Source organism: Astatotilapia calliptera, unplaced genomic scaffold, assembly GCF_900246225.1.
Source record: "Astatotilapia calliptera unplaced genomic scaffold, fAstCal1.2 U_scaffold_20, whole genome shotgun sequence".
NCBI lineage: Eukaryota > Metazoa > Chordata > Actinopteri > Cichliformes > Cichlidae > Astatotilapia > Astatotilapia calliptera.
This window is the reverse complement of record NW_020535730.1, coordinates 177,771-201,790: the sequence shown is the minus strand read 5'-3', so window position 1 is coordinate 201,790 and position 24,020 is coordinate 177,771. Positions and strand designations below refer to the sequence as shown.

Here is a 24,020-nt window from a genome sequence, read left to right as displayed (position 1 = left end):
ACGGCACCAAGTTGTTGAAATCTCCCAATTCTTTGAATCTTTGGGCTGAAGGAGGGACAATACTCGGTGTATCAATGCTCAATCAACAATCATTTATTTCCATACAATTCAACAGTCAGAACATTACAACGTCCGGACGGGAGAGATGCTTGCAGAGGTTCGACAGCATGTCTCAAAATGGTGATGGGTTGCTCAGCTTTTTATAGTCTCTAGTGGCCCCCAGCTAGTCGTAAAAGCCAAAACATCACATTTTTTCTCTGTTACAGCGCCTAAGTTATGACCTCGGCAGTTGTTTCTCTGCTTTCTGTAAGGTGGGGGTGTGGAATGTGGTCTATCTATCTCCCCTGTCTTTAGACACAGAGTGTCCTGCTTACAACCTTCTCTTCATGATTCAACAATTAAGCATGTCAAGAAAACAGTGTAACACATTCCCAGCAGATCAAGGATACAGAGTGATGCACATTTATCTAATGAACTAATATGTGAATATGTTCTGTTAACTCAAAAGTATAATGAGAACTAAACTACATACAGCTCACACACTCTATATTAAAGGGTATAATGTGATCTACAGCAGTATTCTAATTCAACTACTTTGATTACATATATAAGGTAACATATAATAACAGAATAATCTAATAATTGGAAGACAGAAGCAATTTTATTTGGCCCAAGTCATTCTTCTCATACTCTGGATGTTGATCTTGCAGCTTTGACTTCCCAACTAAAGAGTTCGATCACAAATCTTGGAGTTAAAATTGATTCTGCACTCACCTTTGATGACCATGTAAACGGGGTGGTAAAATCAGCATTTTATCACCTCAGACATTTATCAAAGGTTAAGCCCTTTCTTTCCAAACGTGACTTGCAAAGTGTTATTCATGCCTTTATTACCTCACGTTTAGATTATTGTAATTCTCTTTTAACTTTTAAGATGGCGGCGCGTGAACAACGCGAGGCTCAGTGTCTCTCCAGAATCTGCTATTTAGCAGTTTTTTATCTACTTTTAACCGGATTATTCGTCCAGAATTTCTGTGCGTTGCTGACCTACAGCAGCCAAGAGCTTCTGGACATCTGGACTCACAACTCCAACAGTTTTATCGCCGATCTCCGACTCATCCCAGAGATCTCCAGAACACCGGAGGCTGCCCACTCTCCCCGGCCGGGCGGAAGTGCACGCAGACAGCGCCGAGATCGTAAACAAAGGCGAGGTAGGCGCGGAGGGCTAGGGGCTCAGCTAAAGCTAACACCACACCGGCTGCCTTTACCCAGTATTTTCCTCACCAACGTCCGTTCTCTGGCAAACAAAATGGATGAGATACGGCTCTCCATCACTAACAACAGACGGATTATGGACTCAAATGTCATGTTTTTCACCGAAACATGGTTGAACAACAGCTGCCCGGACAATGCTATCGAGTTAGCAGGATGCCACACACACTGAGCCGACCGGCTAGCAGATGACTCCGGCAAGACCAGAGGTGGAGGTTTGTGCATTTATATTAACAATGCTTGGTGCATGAACTCCACTACTACCGAGAGTCACTGCTCACCTAATGCGAAGTTTTTAATGGTCAAATGCAGACCTTATTATCTCCCCAGAGAACTCACTTCGATCATACTCACTGCCGTGTATATCCCCCCCGACGCTAATGCTAGGTTGGCCATGAAAGAACTTTCTGCAGCCATTAACAAACACCAGAATAAACACCCCGAGGCTGCTTTTATTGTTGCTGGTGACTTCAACCACACCAACTTAAAGACAGTCCTCCCCAGATTCCACCAACATGTCTCCTGCCACACCAGAGGAGACAAGACTTTAGACCATGTGTATTCCAACCTGGCTGGAGCCTACAAAGCCACACCCCTCCCCCACATTGGACAATCGGACCATCTCTCCCTTTTCCTCACACCTAGGTATTCACCACTAGTCCAACGTGTGAAACCTGCTGTGAGGACAATTAAAGTGTGGCCAGAGGGGACAGAGGCAGTGCTCCAGGACAGATTTAAAAACACAGACTGGAATATGTTCACCCACACAGACCTGGACCAGTATGCTTCATCTGTACTGGATTACATCTCCGAAACCACAGACAGTGTCACCACCCAGAAACGGATCACCATGTACCCTAACCAGAAGCCTTGGATGAACCGGGATGTTCGTCCCCTCCTGACGGCCCGCAACACTGCCTTTAGGTCAGGAGATGCACACGCCTACAGTACAGCCAGGGCTAATCTAAAGAAGGGCATCAAAAAAGCCAAACACCATTACAAAAAGAAGGTAGAAGAACACTTCTCCAACTCCAACCCCCGACGCATGTGGCAAGGACTCCAGACCATTACAGACTACAGGACCACCAAACCCTCCCCCGCATCCTCTGATGTCTCCTTCCTCAACGAGCTCAACAACTTTTATGCTCGTTTTGAGCGAGGGAACCCCACAACCACAACCAAAGCAGACGTGACGCCAGACCACCAACCTCTGACTCTCTCCCCCACCGATGTAGGAGTGGTGCTGAGTAGGATCAATGTCCACAAGGCTGCAGGTCCTGATGGCATCCCCGGGCGTGTTCTCAGAGCGTGTTCTGGGGAGCTTGCAGGAGTGCTCACAGACATATTTTTTTGTTTTTTTTTTTTAAAAGAAACAGAATACATGGTTTAAAAAAAACAAGGTTAAGTATAGGAAGCATGCAGAATAAGAATAAGCAACCTTTGTAAAACTCCGTAACCAAACGCAGCTCCCCGATTTTAACTACATCCTGACCCACCAAATTGTCATAAGCGTCTGTGATGGCGTCAAAGACTTTCCTCACCGATTTCAGCTCATGAAGCAAGGTCTCCGCAACCATCCCGACTTTAACATCCTCAGTTTTGATGTTGCGGGCAATCAGCAGACGTTGAATGGAAGGGACAAAGCGAGGAGTGAGCAGTTTCTTTCTGATGTTATAATAATTGTCGGAATAAAAATCATCCTCCAGAATTTGCAGGCACTCGTGTTGTCTCTGGCTGGGATGGTCTATCTTACATCCATTACATTCGTCGGTGCGGTGCTTGTTTATCACCAAGTTGACCAGATGATACACAGCAGTTTTCACAGTGTCGATGAATAAAGAAGACGCCCAGCCGTCCATCTCGTCGGTATGCTGCTGCCGCCTCTGGCGCTTCAGAGGCCAGTAACCGGGAGTGTCGGTTACCAGTTCACCCTCGTCAGAAAAACAATCGGTGAAGCTGGTCTCCTCATTGCGAAGCAGGGGTGCAGAGTCCATCTCTCTCTCTCTGAGCTAAAAAAAAGGCTTTTTGATCGGACTTTTAAAACAGAAGGAAGGGGGGCGTGGTCCGGGAGGGGCGGGGATTTTCAGAAGTTGAGACATTTCCTTACTCCTACGGCATCCCTCCAGCAGCGGCAAGTTTGAAAAAGAATTGTAATATCCTTCCTCACTTGCAGCATTCTTACGACCCACTCTTTGGCTGGTATAACCATCATGCTGCGAAATAATCCGCAGTCGGGGTTGAATTTGGCTGTGGTTCCTGAAGACCAGACAGTTGACAAGATTGTTTTAGTCTTGATCAGCTGCTCATCGTTGAAGCGTATGCCTCCGTTCCGCGGCGGGGGAGGGGGAATAGCTTCTATTTCTTCTTCCGTAGCTTTTTCTGGAGCCGGGGGAATGTTTTCTTTATTCTCAGCGGTTGCTTTCTCCTCTTTTATTTCTGGAGCTGGGGGAATGTTTTCTTTTTTCTCAGGAGCTGCTTTCTCCTCTTTTATTTCTGGAGCTGGGGGCTCATCATCTTCTTCTGGAAGTTTTTCAGCCAGGGGCTCATCATCTTCTTCTTCTTCTTCTTCTGTAACTGTGTCGAGAGGATGATCATCATCATCATCAGCTGATTCAACAGCTGATTCATCAGGGGAGGAAACATCCTCTACAGAGGGGGTCTTTTCTTTATCCTCATCATTCTCAACAGCAGTATCCTCTTTTTCATCAGAGGAGACAGAAGGAGGGGAAGGAGGGTCTTTTTCATCATGCTCTTCTTCATCACCGAAGCCGGAAGGAGAAGGAGGAGGAGGGGGAGGAGAATCTACCTCTCTCCGGGGTCTTTTAGCGGCAACATCTTCCTCTTCAGGAATGGGAAAATCCTCATTTGCCTCTCCGATAGCCATCGCAACCAGCAGCTTCAGCACGGCCCAGTCATTGGGAGTCAGCTTCACAATGCTGCTCGATTCCGTCAAGCTTTCTCCTTCGTTCAACTGATAAAACCAGAGCTCCCCCGATTCATATTTGAATATGTAGCCCCACTTTCCACAACCCTCAGCAGGCAGAGTCCATTCTCCTCGCAAGTTTCTCGGTGCTGGAATTTGGCTGCGGAACATGAAGACGCTCTTACTTCTTCCTTCTTTCCGCGGAGTGTCGGTTGCTTCGGGTCGGGTACTGTAGACAGAGACGGGCGTATCACTGATAATCGACGAGGCCCACTCGCTGCTGCTGCCGCCCATGCTCGAGGAGGGTTCTGCGGGAGAGCAGATTTCTTCACCGTCCAAGTAAACAGGACCGCTGGAGGGCTGCAGAAGGAAAGAATCCATCTTGTGTGTGAGACTTAGAAATTGTGACGGGGCTCCACCTCTCTGGTTTTTATTCTCCTCCCTCGCTGCAGTCCCTCCCACTAAAAACTTTTTTTCCCAACAACAGATGGCGCTCTTCCGGAGGTTCACCCCTCCTTTTTCAGGATGCAATTCGACACGGTTAGCAACAGATGGCGCGCTTCCGGGGTTCGCCCCCCTTTCTCAGGATATAATTCGTCACGCGGGGGGTTTCCCACCCCCCCTTCTCCGGATACGATTCGTCACGCTCATTACACGCTTCCGGGGGGGAGGGGCGGGAGGTCAAAAGGTCGTGATTAGGGCCATCAATCACTTCGGATCAAATTTTGTCATAAGCTGTAGGGTATTAACTCTCTATCTGTTGACAGTCCTGTGCCAGGAAGCCAGCTAATTAAAATTACCTATACTACCACCAAGAAGAGTGGTGAAATATCTCATCGGATTTATATTAGGAGCTTGTTTACGGCTTCCAAAAGCATGTAATCAAGCAAAAAAACTGGCTATAATATAATACTAATGGGCTAAGCTATATTTTTAACCCTACACAGTTGTATGAAAAAGTGTTTCCATCCTGAATTCCTTTTTTTTTTTGTTACATCTTTGTCAGAAATGTTTCATCACTGCGCTGATGCCTTTACCAAACAGTCTTAAATTTGGATAGAGATTCACAAAAACATATCTCAGGGTTAGTTTTCAAAGCGGCTTAAGCCCGATGAGAAGTATTGAACTGCCATCTTAAGTAGTGTTAATGAAATCAGGTAGATCAGCGGGAGGTTTGGTAATCAGGGCAGGTGCGTGGGTCAGAGGCGGGAGCCTAAGATGAGCTCCACCCAGACAGAGGAGAGGGGGAGAGAAAGAGCGTACAACAACAATAAAACTGTCATGCACCACAGTGCGCTCACACAAATGGGATCCAAAAGGAGACTCAATAAGTCAAATGCGAGCAAGAAAACAGTTTATTGCTTTAACAAAAAGGTGACCCGGAACAAAAAAAGAAACAAAACGAGGAACTGAAGAAAAAATGGGAAGATAAACGACACAGGGAAGCCATAATCAGGACCATGGGAGGCTGCAACAGAAAGGGGAGAAAATTACTAGTGAGCTGGTGTTGGGGGAAAACTCTGTAAAAGACCCAGGAGAAATAAAGACACAATGAGACAAGATCACTTTTTATGCTTTAACGTGCACACGGGTAAGCTGTTCAGAACAACTCACAACGTGTACAGAGGCTGGGCACTTTTTATAGGAAAGACAGTGAGAACAGGATAAGAAAATACAAAACAGATAAAATAAACAACTCCATATGTGGCGCTAGTCTCGTCAGCAGAGAGCTGGGAGAAAGCTGTGAGAGATAAAACAATCTAAAACAATATGTCCCAAAACAGTATGTCTTTGCTGAGAAAGTCTAAAAAGATAATTCTAAACTAATCTAACCATAGACAAAAGGGCATGCTTGCACATTTAAAAGAAGGTAAAGAAACATAGAATCATTTTTCCTGTAACAGCTGGGAAATAGGGAGACACAACAAGACAGGGCTTTTGTAATTGGCTTACGATCAGAGCTGGACAGTGGGACTCGGAAGGGGGGGAAGTCTTCCGTGGGAAGCGAATCCGAGGAGGCAAGGATGAGGTCAGATGATGCACTGCTCGCAAGCAGGAGGACAAGCAGGTAGCAGACACAAACGGCGGATCGTACCCTAGGCACATGAAGGCAGAATTAACGCAGTTCAAATGACACATATGTACAAAGCTTTTGCGGGAAGCCTAGTTACCCCTGAGGGGTGATTAACGGACTGGCGTGGAGCATCCGTCAGCGTGGGTTAAATAGTCCTCCAGGTAATAGCCCAGAATGGAAAGCAGGTGTGCAGGTGATGGCCCAGCCCGGAGGTGTGGCCACCAGGGCAGCCCACACACTCCACAGACATAGGGCCACAGACCATGACAAAAACACAATATATACACTCACAGTTGTGTCATGGTCTCGGTGCCTCCCTGGCAGTTTAGAATTAGAAAACAAACAAACAAACACAAAGCACAAAGGTAAACTGCACCATATTTTAAAATGCAGTTGCATTTTTGAGCTTGGACTTATTTCATGTTATTGTTATATCCAACAGGCAAAAAGAAACTGCTAAATCAGGTGTGAAAAACTAACACGAATTTGGTAGTAGAATGACTTATCTTCAAACATCCAGAATATGATATGTCATAAGAAAGGTATTCTATATTTACTAAACTGTCATTGAAGTCTATGTAATCTTTAATAGGGATGATCCTCACCCTGCTTTCATGAAATATTCTATTATGTTCTGGCTAAAAAAAGCATGGCGATGAGAGAATGATCCGATGCACTGGCATCGATGGAAAGTGAGTTCTGAAACAAATAAGTGAAGCATGGATATCCATGCCATGGTTCTGACTTTGTCTCGCTGTACTTGTGAGGTAGGTTCAAGAAACGCATATGATAATTCATCGCTACACCATTCATTATTGGCCCATTGGTTGTACATGAGAGCATAGATATCATTTCCCACCTTAAGCATTATGTACAGGCATGGCCCTTAAGAATGAAGCCTGATGGGAAATGTATCAGTTTCAGTATTTTCCTACGCCTCCTTCGACCTTTGCTACCGGAGTTGACCTGTATAGTAAGCTGTTTCCGGCTACGAGTCAGTTACAGAACCTTCAAGTAACTGCCAGAGGTTTCCTTACTACGGTTCGGAGCCGCGGATCTGGCATGGCAACACTGGGGACTCTTTTCCGGGATTAAACTCCGCAAAGCGCCGAGAGAGAGGGAGCAAACTTTTTTTTTCTTTTTTTCTGTTTTCCCTCGGACGACAGTGACAATGGCAGCTCCGGGACTTCAGTAAGAGCAGCAACCCATTTTTGTCAGAATCCCCAGAGAGTGGCACAGCTAATTTGGACCGTGCCACTTATGTAAACAATAGAATCCACAGTAGCAACCCCTTCATCACAGACATAGAGTTAACGCCAGCGGCGAGCATAGCAGCAGCGAATATGACAGAGTTTGAGGCTGCATGGCATCTCACCCCGCCACCTTCAGTCCACACCAACCCTTTCTTAACACCAATAGCAAAGCAGAATGCAGTGTGCAGTGAGTTTAAGCAGTTTCAGTGCTCAGAATGTGAAGGCCCTGGTAACACTACATCTACACCGCTTACAGTGGGACGGCATGGCACACATGACCACATATCTCGGATTGTTACATCTCTGCCATGCAGCCAGCCATTCACCGCCAGGAACTGTACCTGCAATGTCCCTAGAAAAACACAGTTTACTGAGACAGCAAAGCTACACATTATGCCGGGTACACCCCAACCTGCGCAAAAATCAAATCAAATCAAATCACTTTTATTGTCACATCACATGTGCAGGCACACTGGCACAGCACATGCGAGTGAAATTCTTGTGTGCGAGCCCAAGAATTTCACTCGCATGTGCTGTGCCAGTGTGCCTGCACACAATACAGCTATGAAATGCCAGCTCAGGGCTATTTTTTCCCCAACACCTCGCATGGTAATACCAGCACCAGATGGGGGGTGTGGGCTTTGTAAGCATGGCCAGGGTCACAGTTCAAAACAAGCCACGCCAGGGCGACGGGGCTGTTTTCCTTGTGCAGTGCAAGACGGTGGCTTTGCAGATTGTAGTGCTGATGAACAGACGAGGGGCAAGGAGAAAATTCCCACATTACAACCAGACCATTTCGATGGGTCAGGGTCATGGAAAGACTTTTATCAGAGACTTTTATCATAAGACTCTATCAGTTCGAGACCTGTGCAAAGGCCAACTGCTGGACGGAGAAGACCATGGCTGTCCAACTGAGATTCAGCCTGAGGGGCGCAGCTGGAGCCATAATCTACAAAAACCCCAAATCTGCTCACTGGAGTTACCAGAGGATTGTGGAGGAGGTGGAGGCTGCCAATGGGCCGTGTTCAGAGCATGCAGCAGCCATTGGCATTGAGCTATGGCAGAGAATCAGGAAACCAGGTGAGGCCCTGCACACCCTCAGAGGATATATATGAGAAGGTTTCCATTGTGTATGCCAACCGCTCCAAGCTGGAGCAGGACTGTATTGCTGTAGAGATCTTCACTAATGCTTTGGCAGATGCTGAAATGGTCCAGAAATTGTTGGAAGAACAACCACGCACCCTGGCAAGAGCCTATGAAATCGCCCACAGGTTCGAGACAACGAAAAGGGCCGCCAGGGCAGTCACGCAGCTTATTCAATTCAATTTCAATTTATTTAATTAATATAGCGCCAAATCACAACAAAGTCGCCTCAAGGAGCTTCATAGATACAGAGAAAAACCCAACAATCATGACCCCCTATGAGCAAGCACTTTGGCAACAGTGGGAAGGAAAAACTCCCTTTTAACAGGAAGAAACCTCCGGCAGAACCAGGCTCAGGGAGGGGCGGCCATCTGCTGCGACCGGTTGGGGTGAGAGAACGAAGACAGGATAAAAGACATGCTGTGGAAGAGAGACAGAGGTTAATAACAGATATGATTCAATGCAGAGAGGTCTGTTAACACATAGTGAGTGAGAAAGGTGACTGGAAAGGAAAAACTCAATGCATCATGGGAATCCCCCGGCAGCCTATGTCTATTGCAGCATAACTAAGGGAGGATTCAGGGTCACCTGGTCCAGCCCTAACTATATGGTTTAGCAAAAAGGAAAGTTTTAAGCCTAATCTTAAAAGTAGAGATGGTGTCTGTCTCCCGAATCCAAACTGGAAGCTGGTTCCACAGAAGAGGGGCCTGAAAACTGAAGGCTCTCCCTCCCATTCTACTACTCATGATGTCAGATCAGCATCCTGATGTGGCACACCTGTGAGGTGGGATGGATTATCTCAATATAGCAGATGTGCCCACTACCACACATTTGGACTGATTTGTGACCACTGTTTGGGGGGGATGGTTATATTGTGTATCTGGAATGAATTTTAGGTCTCTACGTCCATCCCATGGGGAATGGGAGCAGTAACAAAGGTGTTGCGTTTATATTTTTGTTGAGTGTATATGCACAGACACACACAATAACAGCAGCTGTACAAGTATTAACTGGAAATGAAGAATATAGTGACCAGTGTTGTGCAATCCACATTATGTCTTGTGCAGTGCAAATATGCTTAAAGTGATTTAAGTGATAACAATGTCCAGAATGTCCAGTGTGTGTGTAAGACCTATATGTGTGAGTCAGTACTGTGTGGTGGTGTGATTGAGAGACTGTATCGCCTGCGGGAAGAAGCTCCTCCTCAGTCTCTCTGTGTTGGTCTTCAGGGAGCGGAATCGCTTTCCTGACCTCAACAGAGAGAACAGTCCGTTGTTGGGATGGCTGAGGTCCTTCACGATCTTCCTGGCCTTGGTCCAGCACTGCCTGCTGTAGATTGAGTGCAGGTCAGGGAGCTCGGAGCGGATGGTGCGCTCAGCTGACCGCACAACCCTCTGTAGAGCTCGTCTGTCCTGCATGGTGCTGTTCCCGAACCAGGTTAAGATGTTTCCCGTCAGGATGCTCTCTATGGTGGACGAGTAAAAGTTCCTGAGCACCTTGGAGGGCAGTTGGAAGTCTCTCAAGGTGGTAGAGACGCTGACCGGCTTTTTTCACCACGGTGTTGATGTGACAGGACCATGACAGGTCCTGCGTGATGTGAACTCCGAGGTATTTGAAGCTGTCCACTCTCTCCACTGGGCACTCGTTGATGACGGGGGTCTGGTAGTTCCTCTCCTGCTTAGTGCTGAAGTCCACTATCAGCTCCTTTGTCTTACTGACATTTAGAAGGAGGTTGTTCCTCTGGCACCAGTTCTCCAGATTCCTAATCTCCTTCAGGTAGGCCGTCTCGTTGTTATCAGAGATCAGGCCCACCACGACGGTGTCGTCAGCAAACTTGATGATGGTGGTGGAGCTGGTAGTGGCCACGCAGTCATATGTGTACAGAGAGTACAGCAGGGGGCTCAGAACACACCACTGGGGGGGCTCCAGTGCTGAGAGTGGTGGAGGCTGAGACATGTCCACCCATCCTTACTGCCTGTGGTCTGCCAATTAGGAAGTTGGAGATCCACTGACACATAGATGAGCTGAGTCCCAGATGCTCCAGCTTGGTGGTGAGTGTGGAGGGAATTATGGTGTTAAATGCAGAGCTGTAGTCTATGAAGAGCATTTTAACATAATTCCCCCTTCTAGTGTCCAAGTGAGTGAGTGATGTGTGGAGGAGATGAGAGATTGCATCGTCTGTGGAATGATTTGGACGGTAAGCAAACTGTAGTGGGTCCAGTGTGTCTGGTAGTGAAGAAATGATGAAGTCTCTGACCAGGCGTTCAAAGCACTTCATCACTACTGAGGTGAGGGCTACAGGGCGATAGTCATTGAGAGAAGCAGGGTGGGGTTTCTTCGGGACAGGAACAATGATGGACTCTTTGAAGCATGTGGGGATCACCGACTGAGATAAAGAGATGTTGAATATCTCAGTGAACACAGGAGCTAGCTGGTATGCGCAGTCTCTGAGGATACGACCTGGGATGCCGTCTGGTCCTGCTGCTTTCCTGGTATTCACTCTCTTGAAGGCTCTCCTTACTTCATGCTCGGAGATGACGAGCACGTTTCCGGTGCTGGCAGTATCTTCCTGTCTGCAGCCGTTAGCGCCGCTAGCACTAGCATTGTTGTAGTCCTTAGCTGCAGCCTCGAAGCGAGCATAGAAAGTGTTCAGCTCATCTGCCAGAGTCACGGCCGCGTTCGTCATACCAGTTGTTGGTGCTTTATAGTCCGTTATTGTCCTTAGTCCCCGCCATAGGCTCCTAGAGTCACTCTGTTGGAGTTGTGACTCTAGTTTCCTCCCGTAGCGCTGCTTCGCCTCTTTCACCGGCCTCCACACGTTATATGACGCGGCTTTGTACGGGTCCATGTCCCCCGTCGTGAGTCCCGTGTTGTAGGCAGCGGTGCGGGATCTCAGAGCGTCGCGGATGGTTTTATCCACCCACGGCTTCTGGTTGGGAAACGTTGTGAAAGTCTTTGTCTCCACGGTATCATCCGCTAGTTTCCCGATGAATCCCACAACCGCTTCCGTAAACACGTTGACATCATCATCGGAGCTGTTTCTAAACATGCCCCAGTCTGCGTCATCGAGTGCGTACTTTAACGCGGATCTTCCTCTGAATCGGAACTTCCTGTTTTAGCATTTGTTTGTATTTTGGCATGAGGAAGATGGCGGCGTGATCGGATTTGCCAAACGGAGGGCGGGATTGTGCCTTGTAGCCGTCCTTGACCGTAGTGTAGCAGTGGTCCAGTGTCCTTTCACCTCTGGTGGGGCAAATGCTGTTGTGTGTGTGTATTTTTTTTTCTTTCTTTGTGAATACTGTATATGTGAAGGACGGGATATGGACATTGACTTGCACCCTCCTCAAAGTGAACCCTGTACATTCTATGTTTTTTTTTTTTTTGTGCGCAAGATATGGACAGTTGTCTACTTCAAGATTGTTCCCTTCTAAGGATCGCCATTTATGGACTGGGGGCATGACTGCTGTCCCGCATAGAATGCTGTATGTTTCCTTGTTAATGGGGGGTTCATGTGCTGGAATGATGTTAAGGGTTTAATTATCATCCAGAGTGGGGGTAGTGTTACAGGCATGGCCCTTTAAGGAGGAAGCCTTATGGGAAATGTATTCGGGATGTGTGTAGTGGGACTGCCGGGGGGTGTGTGGGTAGAGAGAGAGCGGAGAAGGGGAAAAAGTAACGGTTAGCTACAGAAGAGACGAAAAGAAAATAAATAAAAGGAATATAATAACTTCTTTGACAGCCAGAGTTGTGTCGGCGATGCTCGCTGTGATTAAACTGTTTCAGCCCACTGTACACGGTGTTCGTGCCTTAGAGAAGAAATAAAGTTCGGTGAAGCAGTTTCCTACGCCTCCTTTGACCTTTTTGCTAGCGGAGTTGACCTGTATAGTAAGCTGTTGCCTGCTACAAGTCAGTTACGGAACCTTCAAGTAACTGCCAGAGGTTTCCTTACTACAGTTCGGGGCTGCGGATCTGGCGTGGCAACAATTACCACAAGGGATCTTTACCATCTGGTTATTTCTAGAGCAGAATTACCTAAATACCATTAAACTAGCTGGGACAATATCCCTTATTTAGATTTGACAATCACAGATAGATAATCTGTGATTGTATTTGGAAGGCCTCATAGGGAATTGAATTTGGAAGGCCTCATCGGGAACTGGCAGTTGCCCCTAGGCTGGATGACGCGTGTACTAATGAGAAGTGAATGAATTAAAAAGGTGTGGAGGTTGGAGCATTAAAATGTGAACCAAATTTTACATTGCAGCCATTCCCCAACTGTCTGTGAATGGTACTCCTGGAGAATTGATCTATGATCATACAAATGTGTGTATTAATAATCATAAAACTGACCTCAAAGCCGATTGTTAGCGAGTGATGCTCTCTTCAGTCATTATGCAAATGTACTGTTAAGGCTTGGGAAACCTGTAGGACATTTTTACCAATGAAAATGCTATGTCCAGATGAATAGAATTAACTTACCAAGATTTCCATACACAGATGATTGAGGATACATCAAGACATAAGTTTTTGAGGCTTTTACTTTTAGAGTCCTTTCCTCCAAGGAAATTAGGGGACCAAGGGACTTGCCTCCCTGTCCTTGGTCCCCTAATAATAACTTTTTTAAGAGCAATGCAGAACACATTAGTGGGGGGATAAGCTCACTCTTTACACTGATGCATCAATCAGTTAATCAGTCAGGAACAGGTAGCTATTAACTGTTGGGTCTAAACTCAGACCCCGCTGTATCTAAGACTTATTCCCATGAAAGAAAAGCAAGGCAACAACGTTCGATTTCTTGCGCAAGGGAGGCCTCTCGTCTGTGACCAGCACGTTGAAATGACCACACTGGTGGCCTCCTCTCGCCGCCTTTTATTGACAAACTTCAAACAATAGTTTACAAAACACCTCCCCTTGCAACCCCCCTTTGGTTACAAAGACAAGGCACTGTATGTAAATGTATACACTGAGTGTGTGTGTGTGTGTGTGAGAATGTGTGTGTGTGTGTGAGAATGTGTGTGTGTGTGTGTGTGTGTTATGTGAGAATGTGTGTGTGTGTGTGTGTGTGTGTGTTATGTGGTCAAAGGGTCATAAAACCTAAAAGCAGGAACAACATCCTTGGTCATAAAGAGGGTAGTCTTCCCCCACACCCAATGTATGGTTTACCAAAGATAACACAGTGAAACCATACAAAGGGTAGGAAGCTCTACCAAACATCAAACAGCTCTTCAAGTTAGGATGTATCTACAATAAAACCTCCCCCAGCACAGAGTGGCTGGAGAGGTGGTCAGGATCAAAGGAATGGCTTTGATCCTACTGCTTAAACTAAGACTATACAAATTTAAGAAACACAATGGCGACATTCAACAATTAGACTTAACATTTCCCTCCTTTTTGTCATTGTATACTTAAATTTCAACTTATGCACCCTTTGTTTAGACAGTGTCAGTGTAGATTTCATTCATGCACAGTAAACTACATCCTATACATAAGCAAATCAGTATCAACAGTTCAAAAACAGGAATTAATATTTTCAAAAGAAGATGCCACCAAGGACCAGACGGTAACCAAGCTATCCAGCCTTGTGGCGGATCTACTCCTGTCGTACAATTCATTATGTATTTCTTCAAGTACACAACTGAATGTCAAAGGTCAAACAAGAAGAATCATCATTCTCAAAAATCATATGTCTCTACAATCCAACTGTATACAGACATAGGTATTTAAACGCATCAGTTGACTTTATTGTTTGTCCATGTGGCTCTCAGCTAACTTCAAAGCTGCAGCAAGTCAACACCCTTCTTTATTGACTCCTATCAACCCCCCAAATCTTCTCACTGTAGGCATCCTGTGGGGGTTAGAGTCAACTTGTGAATTATCTGCATTTACAACTCTTCTCCTGTCCTGTTGTCACCACAGAAAAAGCTTTGTAAAGGAAATTGGATCAAGCTGTTTTGATCTTCTTGGCTCAAAACCTCAAGTGTTCATGATGTAAATGTAGACAAAAGGCTTCTCTGTTTACATCCTTCTTGCAAAAGACAAAAGAATAAGTGATGTTGCTATGTTCCATGGTTAATCTCCAACTTGGGCTAATCCATTGTCCTTCGTACACATAGGCAATTGGCCTGTTTCCAGTTCGTTTAACTGTATAATGTCCTGCAACAAGTCATATTCTTTGAGTCAGACGAGCAGGTCTGTCTCACCAGAGCAGTTCACCTTCCCAGCTACTGGTGAATCAACCTTCCATTCAGGTTCAGAGCAGTTGAAAAGTTGGCAGTGTTCCTGGATGTGTTGCTAAAGCAACCAAACAAACTGTCTCGCTCCAAGTGATGCTATCCGGTTGTGTTCTTAAACTGCCACCAGTAGTTGGTTGAAAACCCATGCGGGTACTGGGTGTGATTTGCTCTGTCCCAATGCGCTCCTGTCATCCCACTCAGGGTCCACAGGCACAAGAAGATGCACAGCACATTCCCAGCCATTCTGATGAGTACCTGTGGCTCAGTTGGTTTCTTCACCGGATTGAGACGAGGGGCCCTGGAGGCTTTCCCCCCCCTTTGTTCCCGGTCTTCCTGCCACTTACTCCGAACTGGCCTGGATGTGTGTCACCTTCTTGCAGTGCGCTTGATGTATCCAAGTGTTCCTTCCGGCAATCTTCACTGCTGTGGTCGTCGTCAGCAGCATCCGATATGGACCTTCCCATCGTGGACTGGACCAGCACTTCCTCTCCATGGCCTTATCATCATCCAATCTCCAGACTTCAGGCTCTGCTCCTGCGAAGAAACAGAATCATCTGGCAGATCATTTGTTCTCATGACTACTTTACTTTTAAACATTTCAAGCATCTAATCCGCTAATATGCTCTCTCTTCTGCTTTTCTATCATCACTACAGAAGACTGGAACTCTAAATGCTCTAACATGTGTAATCTCAAAGAGTCAGACCATTCTCTGTTGGAGTAATCCTCATGTACTTATTCTATACAGTCTAACCATGTCCTGCCTGTCTTCCTAAATCTTAACTTTACTGTTCCATTAGTTCTCTCTGCAAAAAAGCTTTTTTTTAAAAAAGTATTTAATAATCCTAGAGTGAGTATAACGACTGCTCATCTCCCTCCTGTTTGAGACATGGCATAGCCAATGGCTCAAAATAGCAGCAGTCTTATACAAATTATTAGGCAGTACTGGTGTATCACACAGATAAAAAAAATCATCCTGCAAGCTTGCTCCCTCTGTAAGTCACAACTGTTTTCCTGCTGTAGGTGAGTGGATGTGCATGTCTGCTGATGCTGTATTTCTAAAATGTTAACACCATGTTTAACTACAGCTGCCTCTTTTGCGATCTTATCTGCAAAATCTTTTCCTAATGCAACTGGATCTTTCCCTCACATGTGTGCTGCACATTTACAAACGGCAATTCCACTGGTTAATAATGCTGCATCCAGCAGAATTTGCAAGAGTTTGGTGTGTTCTGCAGGTTTCCCTGTAGAGGTTGTCACACCTCGTCTCACTCACTGCACTACAAAGAAATGTACAGTAGCAAATGTATACTACCTATCAGTGTATATTGTCTCTCTACAGCTTTACACGCTTCCGTTAAAGCTAGCATCTCTGCTGCTCAAGCAAATATGAAACATGCTAGTTGTCCTACATAGATAACTCTCTCTCACTGTCTGCTACAGTAAAACCTGTTCTAGTCTGTCCCTCTGCTGTTATAAAACTCAAATCATCAACAAACCAAACCTTTTCCTCAACGAGTGGCACATCTATTAAGTCATCCCTCAGCTTACACGTCTTCTCCTCGCGCTCTCTACACTCATGAGAAGTGCCCTCCTCCGTTGGCAAAAAGGGTTGGACAGATTCAGAATTCTGCACCACTTTATGGTAATATGTGTGGTTGTGAGAGTAACAGTAACATTAAAGACAAGTGTCTTGTAGGTGACAGAAATGTAAGTTTAGTCTGCAATAGTAAACATCTACCTCGTGTGGAACTAACAATTGCAAAAGGTGAAATAAACTATTGAAACATTGTACAGCTTAAGCTGCTGCACATACTGATCTCACGCATGGAGGTAAAGCACGAGCAACTAGAGCTAATCTTTTAGGATAGTAAGTTACTGGCTTCACTTGTGGAAAAAGTGCTGTTAGTTATTTTACAGTCACCTTGCATTTGTGCTGTTCACAGAACCACAAGTCCATCGCTGGACCTCCTCTGCGCTGTCACTTTTTGGAGCTTGGCACGCTCCCTCAGGTTCCATTTTGTGGGCGATCCTCTCAGTCACTCCTTCTCATCATGGCATCTCACGACATCTACAAATTGAAAAAATGACACTCCTCTCGCCACACGGCTTTCGCCATGTGTCAACTCCCCAATGAGACATGTACAAGAATGTTGCACAGTCTCCCTAAAACAATCTCCAGGGTTTGTCCCTTGGAGCAGCTTCACTCCAAGCTGTAACCCTGTGTAAAAACATTAATCAGCACTTAAATGTTCAGCTTGTTTAGCTCCCAGCTCCTGTATCACAGAAGACAAAGTCTTAAATTTAAAACAACTTCACATTCGCAACCAACTGTAGATCATAAGAGTAATAAAGTATTCAGCATCACAGAGACAAGTATCATTGCAGGTTTATTCTAAACTCATTAAACTCCTACGTTTTCCCATAATTTATTCCAAATTATTTAACATCTCAATGTTATTCCACATTGTAATCAGTGAACTTCACTTATAGGCCATCAAAGCCTCATCTGAACAAGGATGCACCACTTGCATAGGTTTAATACTTGTAAATAAACAGCTAATCACACAAATCACTGCAACAATAATAGAAAACATTGTTTAATGTTACTTCTGGACCCCACCTCTTGACGCATGGACACTCTCATGCGTCAACTCACCAAACCTGGATCCCTGCCTTAAAAACTGGCTCCACCAGGAGCCTGCATACTCACCATCATGGCCTGGAAAACAAGATCTGGAAGTAAAATCAAACTTCACACTTATAAACAAGTATATCACAAGAGTAACAAGCATTCAGCATCAGCAAGATAAGTGTCATGTGCAGGTTTTCTCAAATCATTAAATCACTATTGTTACCATAATTCGCCTCAAACATGGATCATCCCATGTGCTCAGTTAACATTAATGTAATCGGTGACTTCCCTTAAGCAAAGTCACTCCACTCATATATTATTATGGGTCCAAAAGTGGCCAGCAAATGAGCCCATAATAAACTATTCCATAAATATCGTAATCTCTTATTTGTTTTACTCATGTCACTTGTCCACTTCTGCTGAATGCTACATGCACTCTTAAAGAAAACAAAACCTGAAATAAAGAAACAAACATCCACCAGTTGTTCTGCTAAAAACCACATCATCAAATCACATGAAAAACTGCAATGCTGTAAGAAAAAATGCAAATGTTAGCGCTGCACAGGTGTGTACACACTTTCTCACAGTAACTTATGTGAGTACCACAAGCCCATGAATAACACACCTCTGATAGATTCACAAACATAAAAATGGCATTTAAAAGGTTAAACCATCACGCAACCTCAGATGTTGCTATCATCTTTCTGCTCCTGTAACAGAGACACACACAGAGATACATCCACACCTTTGTCAAGTGGGGGTTGACTTCACACAATGGTGTTAAGTCAGTCAGTCAGTTCCCCATTTATTTTAAAATTCTTACTCATTCACTCAGTGATTCCTTCTTTTGCTAATTGTGGAAATTATCGTCGCATTCGTTTCCACGCTCAGCAAAACAACGTCATTTCAAAAAGAAAAATAATTTAGACTGGATTTCCTCGTTGAATCCTTTTGGACAGGAACTTGTTTCCTGATTGTCCCAAATAAGAGCCCATTTTAATTTTGGGGAAGCTCACTTTGCAACAGTTTTCTCGACGACGCTTCGATTCTAATCGTGCAGATCTGCTCAAACAGAGATCATCAAACAAAACTTTCAGTGCACCATGAAAGTAACAAAATAAAAGAAAGAAAATAAAGGAAATCAAAGAAAATAATGGAAAGAAAGGCCTTGTTTAAGTCATGACACGTGTTCTTCATGCCAGGGGGATAAATCGTAACAACCCAATTGGCAGGTTCAACTTTAGTAATAAAGACAATCAAACAGCCAGTTTAATCTCAAACATTCATCCAATCAGCCATACACACAACATACAGCATAACCCTGTTGTCTTAGCACATAATCAGTTTTAGTTCTCATGTAACTAAATGTGTGTCATGGTAAAACTTCTTCACACACCAGAAACTCACAATCAGCTCACTCAACTCACTCATTTAAGACCTCTCATCAGCATTCTGCTTTCTCCTCTATAATGCAACCATCTGTCCTCCTATAATATTCAGTCCACTAGTCTATGTATCACTTTCATCTTACTAGTGACTTGGACAAGATGACAAACAGAATCTCATGCTTAAGATGCTGTCTGGTCTCATGAGTATCATTGTATGTGTATATGCATGTGGGGTTAGTATGGTTAATGCATTTTCAGTATGTTTTTGTGTTCATCTCTCATCACACTTCCATTATTCTCATCACTGCTTAAAACAACACACATCTCTCTGTTTTTTTCTTTAACTGTACTTTTCTCCAAAACAGAAAATAGCATTACAGCTGTTTCAGACTGAGAAACACCAAACACTCTTCGTGCTATCATTCATCCACACAACTATTTTATTTCTTTTTGTCCACTGGGCAGGTGACATGCAGAATCACGTCTGCCCCAGCTGGATACCTTTCACACACACCATGACGTCAGACACTCTCACACTCGCGGAATTGATCAGGAGAAAAACTTTCTTCATCTTCACACTCTGTTACAGAAACACCATATGGTTTTTTTTTTTGTGTTGTGTCAGGGATGGATATGTAGTTGTAACGTTTGTGTTCACTTTCTTTCCTTTCTGTCTCCTCTCTTGCCTAGTCTGTCTTGGACTCAATGCTGCTCCTAATATGCCTTTAATCTCTCCTCCACTTCTGCTCTCTCACGCTCTTCTCTGACTCTACTTTCTGCTAACATTCTTGCTTCTCTCCTCTTCTGAACCTGCTCCAGCCACAACTTAGCAACTGCTAACTGCAATTCCTTCCTCTGCTTCGCTTTACCTGTTTTACCTGCTACACTTACAGCTATTCTTTCTACCAGCATTTTACACTTAACTTCCACTAATGTCCCTTCAAATCCACATTTCTTACGCCAACAACCTACATACTGCGTGCTGCCTGGTAAAACTTTCTGCATAAATTTTACATCTCCTTCTAAGGCAGACTTACACATTTTATTCTCCATTACAAGACAACAATCAGCCACACTCACGCAGACCACGTCTGGCCCGCACACACACAACATAGGCCTATCGCTTGCGTTTGCACGCACAGCTAGCGCTCTCTGTTGAAAACTCTCAAACGCCCCATATGGCGGAGAATTCAACCTTCGGACACTCTCCAACGCCCCAAATGGCGGAGATTCCGGACTCTGAACCTAGGTTCTCTCCACGCCCCAAATGGCGGAGAACTCTCTACGCCCCAAATGGCGGAGAAGCCTGCGTCTCTCTCACGCGGCTAGCGCGTTCCCGGACTCACGTTTAACGCACAGCCCGTAGCCGCTCTCTATTGTTTTGGGTCACGTGCGCTCTCGTGACCAGCGCTCCCCCGGACTCAAACGTTTCACGCAGAATCACGGTGACGCGTATCTAGGATCCACATTCATTCACACGGTTATAGAGACGCTCTCTGATTGCTTACCGTTGTGTTGCGTTTCGTTCACAGGAGAGTCCTAGAATCCCGTCAGTCGCCGTCCACGAGGGGAGTTCAGACGCTATTCCACCGGCCTGGTCGCGAATTTAACACTCCAGGGCTTTGTCAGGCGTCCTAACGGCCTGGTTGTTGACAGTCTGCGGCGTGTCCTCTCTCCCCTCAGTGTGCGGCGAAATTCTTGGACTCCGGCTTCGAAGGACCAATTAATGTTGGGTCTAAACTCAGACCCCGCTGTATCTAAGACTTATTCCCATGAAAGAAAAGCAAGGCAACAACGTTCGATTTCTTGCGCAAGGGAGGCCTCTCGTCTGTGACCAGCACGTTGAAATGACCACACTGGTGGCCTCCTCTTGCCGCCTTTTATTGACAAACTTCAAACAATAGTTTACAAAACACCTCCCCTTGCAACCCCCCTTTGGTTACAAAGACAAGGCACTGTATGTAAATGTATACACTGAGTGTGTGTGTGTGTGTGAGAATGTGTGTGTGTGTGTGTGTGTGTGTGTTATGTGTGTGTGTGTGTGTGTGTGTGTGTGTGTGTGTGTGTGTGTGTGTGTGTGTGTGTGTGTGTGTGTGTTGGTCAAAGGGTCATAAAACCTAAAAGCAGGAACAACATCCTTGGTCATAAAGAGGGTAGTCTTCCCCCACACCCAATGTATGGTTTACCAAAGATAACACAGTGAAACCATACATAGGGTAGGAAGCTCTACCAAACATCAAACAGATCTTCAAGTTAGGATGTATCTACAATAAAACCTCCCCCAGCACAGAGTGGCTGGAGAGGTGGTCAGGATCAAAGGAATGGCTTTGATCCTACTGCTTAAACTAAGACTATACAAATTTAAGAAACACAATGGCGACATTCAACAATTAGACTTAACATTAACATTCATTTCTTTCCTATTTCTCTTTCTTCAGTTTATCTGTTTATTACTAATTGTATGTATTTAATATAGTTTTATACTGTTACTGTATTTGCATGTTGAAGTGTTTGTTTCTTGGCCTTTCCTATTGCCTTGATAAGGCTCTTGGTATGAGAAAATTCCAGGGGATGGTGAGGGTGCTAGTAATAGAATTTATGACAAGTACTGACAATCCTAACTTACACAGACTGTATTTTTATTTTTGGTTTTAATAAAATATACTTAAAAAAGAAAAAAAGAAAAATGGAATGGCAAATCACCTGCACTGCATTAAGCTAAAGCACAGGTGTCGAACTCAAGGCCTCGAGGGCCGGTGTCCTGCAGGTTTCGATGTGTCCTTAATCCAAAACAGCTGATTTAAATGGCTAAATTACCTCCTTAACATGTCTTGGGGTTCTCCAGAAGCCTGTTAATGAATTTATCATTTGATTAGGGTGTGTTGACCCAGGGTGATATCTAAAACCTGCAGAACACCGGCCCTCGAGGCCTGGAGTTCAACACCCCTGAGCTAAAGCATGTTAATGAAATCTATAATCTATAATTATTTTATGTTAATTTCATTTGTGATTAATAATCCACATTTTTGTGTCTTCAGGTTAATGTGTTTGGATTTGGAGCAGACAAGAATGGAAACTGGAATCATTACTATGAGGAAATCAAAAACACACGTCTGAGAACTGGACAACATCCTGGAAAGCTGGAATATCAATATATCGAGAAACTTCATAAGCAACGGAAAATCCATTTTTTCAGAGGATGGTAATCTGGCTTTTGGTGTCTCTCAGGGGCATTAAGATAAGCAGCCCCCAGAACTGTAGAATTAAAATACTTAAGAATAGTAGATCTAAAAAGAAAAAAAAAATGTGTAGTTTTGTTCATTAGTTGCATGTTGGGTATCAGAGATTACTTATTTTTGGAAGTGTTTACATACAATAAAGTCCTTTCAGTATACCACCATACAAAAGATCTTTTCCATTTTGTTCATAAAACAGTTTTACTCCCCTTCGGCAACTTATTCTTCATCATATTTTGTCCAGTATATCCACTATCTGTCCTCTGCACATGTTGAAACCATTTCAGTCTTGTCTCTCTAGCTACCCTATCTGAGCTGTTCCACTGATATATTAATCACACACACACACACACACACACACACACACACACACACACACACACACACACACACACACACACACACAGTATCTCTTACATCTCTTGGTGAGATGTAAAATGATTAAAATCATAGCTTCATAGCTTCTGATGACAAGCAAGATGATGCCTGTGCTTGGCTTCTACCTGTCTGCAATTTCCTATTACATTTTATGCTATTATATCAACCCTGACGTTTAATAAATGCACCTCTGCCGCTGTGACGTATGACTGTTCTCAGAGAGTGTGTGTGTGTGTGACAGAGTTCAGTGAGACCGTGGAGGAGAGAGGGGAGAGGGGGCAGAATCGGGAGGGAGTTAAGCTTCCTGACAGCCTGATGGATGAAGCTGTCCTTCAGCCTGCTGGTCCTGGCCTGGAGACTCCGCAGTCTCCTCCCCGACGGCAGCAGCTTGAAGAAGCTTTGCATTGGGTGCGTGGGATCAGCCGCTATGCAAAGGGCTTTTTTAGTGAGACGGGTGCTGTAAATGTCCTGGAGGGAGGGGAGAGAGACACCAATGATCCTCTCTGCAGCTCTCACTATGCGTTGGAGGGTTCTATGACAGGACGCATTACAGGCTCCAAACCACACAGTGATGCAGCTCGACAGGATGCTCTCGATGGTGCCTCTGTAGAAAGTGTACATGATGGGGGCTGGTGCTCCTGCTCTTCTTAGTTTGCGGAGAAAGAAGAGACGCTGCTGTGATTTCTTGGCCAGTGCTGTGGTGTTGTACGTCCAGGAGAGATCCTCTGTGATGTGCACACCCAAGAACTTGGTGCTGCTCACTCTCTCCACAGACGCTCCGTCAATGGTCAGAGGAGTATGTTGGGTGTGCATTCTCCTGAAGTCCACAACAATCTCCTTCGTCTTCTCCACATTCAGAGAGAGATTGTTGTCAGCACACCACGTGGCCAGGCGTCTAACCTCACTTCTGTAGTCGGTCTCATCCCTGTTGCTAATGAGACCCACCACCGTTGTGTCGTCCGCAAACTTGATGAAGAGGTTGGAGCTGTATGATGGAGTGCAGTCATGGGTCAGCAGAGTGAAGAGGAGGGGGCTCAGCACACATCCCTGCGGGGCCCCCGTGTTTAAAATGATGGTGCTGGATGTATTACTGCCGACCCGTACTGTTTGAGGTCTTCCGGTGAGGAAATCCAACAGCCAGTTGCACAGTGAGGTGTTGAGCCCCAGCTGGACCAGTTTTTGAGTGAGCTGTTGGGGGATTATAGTGTTGAATGCTGAACTGAAATCTATGAACAGCATTCGAACATATGAGTCTTTTTTGTCCAGGTGTGTGAGTGCCGAGTGGAGTGCAGTGGAGATGGCATCATCGGTTGAGCGGTTGGGCCAATACGCAAACTGGAAGGGATCCAGGGAGGGGGGCAGGACAGTCTTGATGTGTTGCATGACTAGTCGTTCGAAGCACTTCATCAGGATGGGAGTAAGTGCAACAGGACGGTAGTCATTAAAGCAGGAGGGAGATGACTTTTTTGGAACCGGAATGATTGTGG

At 45.0% G+C, this 24,020-nt stretch overlaps 1 protein-coding gene and 1 long non-coding RNA gene across 3 annotated transcripts in view; one reads left to right on the top strand and one right to left on the bottom strand.

The window, feature by feature from the left end:
* The window catches only part of LOC113017801 (CMP-N-acetylneuraminate-beta-galactosamide-alpha-2,3-sialyltransferase 1-like), a 41,424-nt gene extending 19,105 nt beyond the window's left edge, over nt 1-22,319 (top strand). The window contains exons 1-2 of one of the 2 annotated variants that reach the window (XM_026160906.1): nt 8,047-8,602; nt 21,958-22,016. In XM_026160906.1, coding sequence (XP_026016691.1) covers nt 8,335-8,602; nt 21,958-21,962 — 273 coding nt within the window. In that variant the 5' untranslated portion in view covers nt 8,047-8,334 and the 3' untranslated portion in view covers nt 21,963-22,016. Of the gene's footprint in view, nt 1-8,046; nt 8,603-21,957 lie in introns of those variants that run through there. The other variant, XM_026160905.1, reaches the window with a different exon arrangement.
* Nucleotides 5,346-6,647, bottom strand: LOC113017802 (uncharacterized). The gene is made up of 3 exons (XR_003271581.1): nt 6,367-6,647; nt 6,149-6,291; nt 5,346-5,663 (listed from the first exon to the last, which is right to left on the bottom strand). It is a non-coding gene; the product is annotated as an uncharacterized LOC113017802 (long non-coding RNA).
* Nucleotides 22,320-24,020: the final 1,701 nt, after the last annotated feature.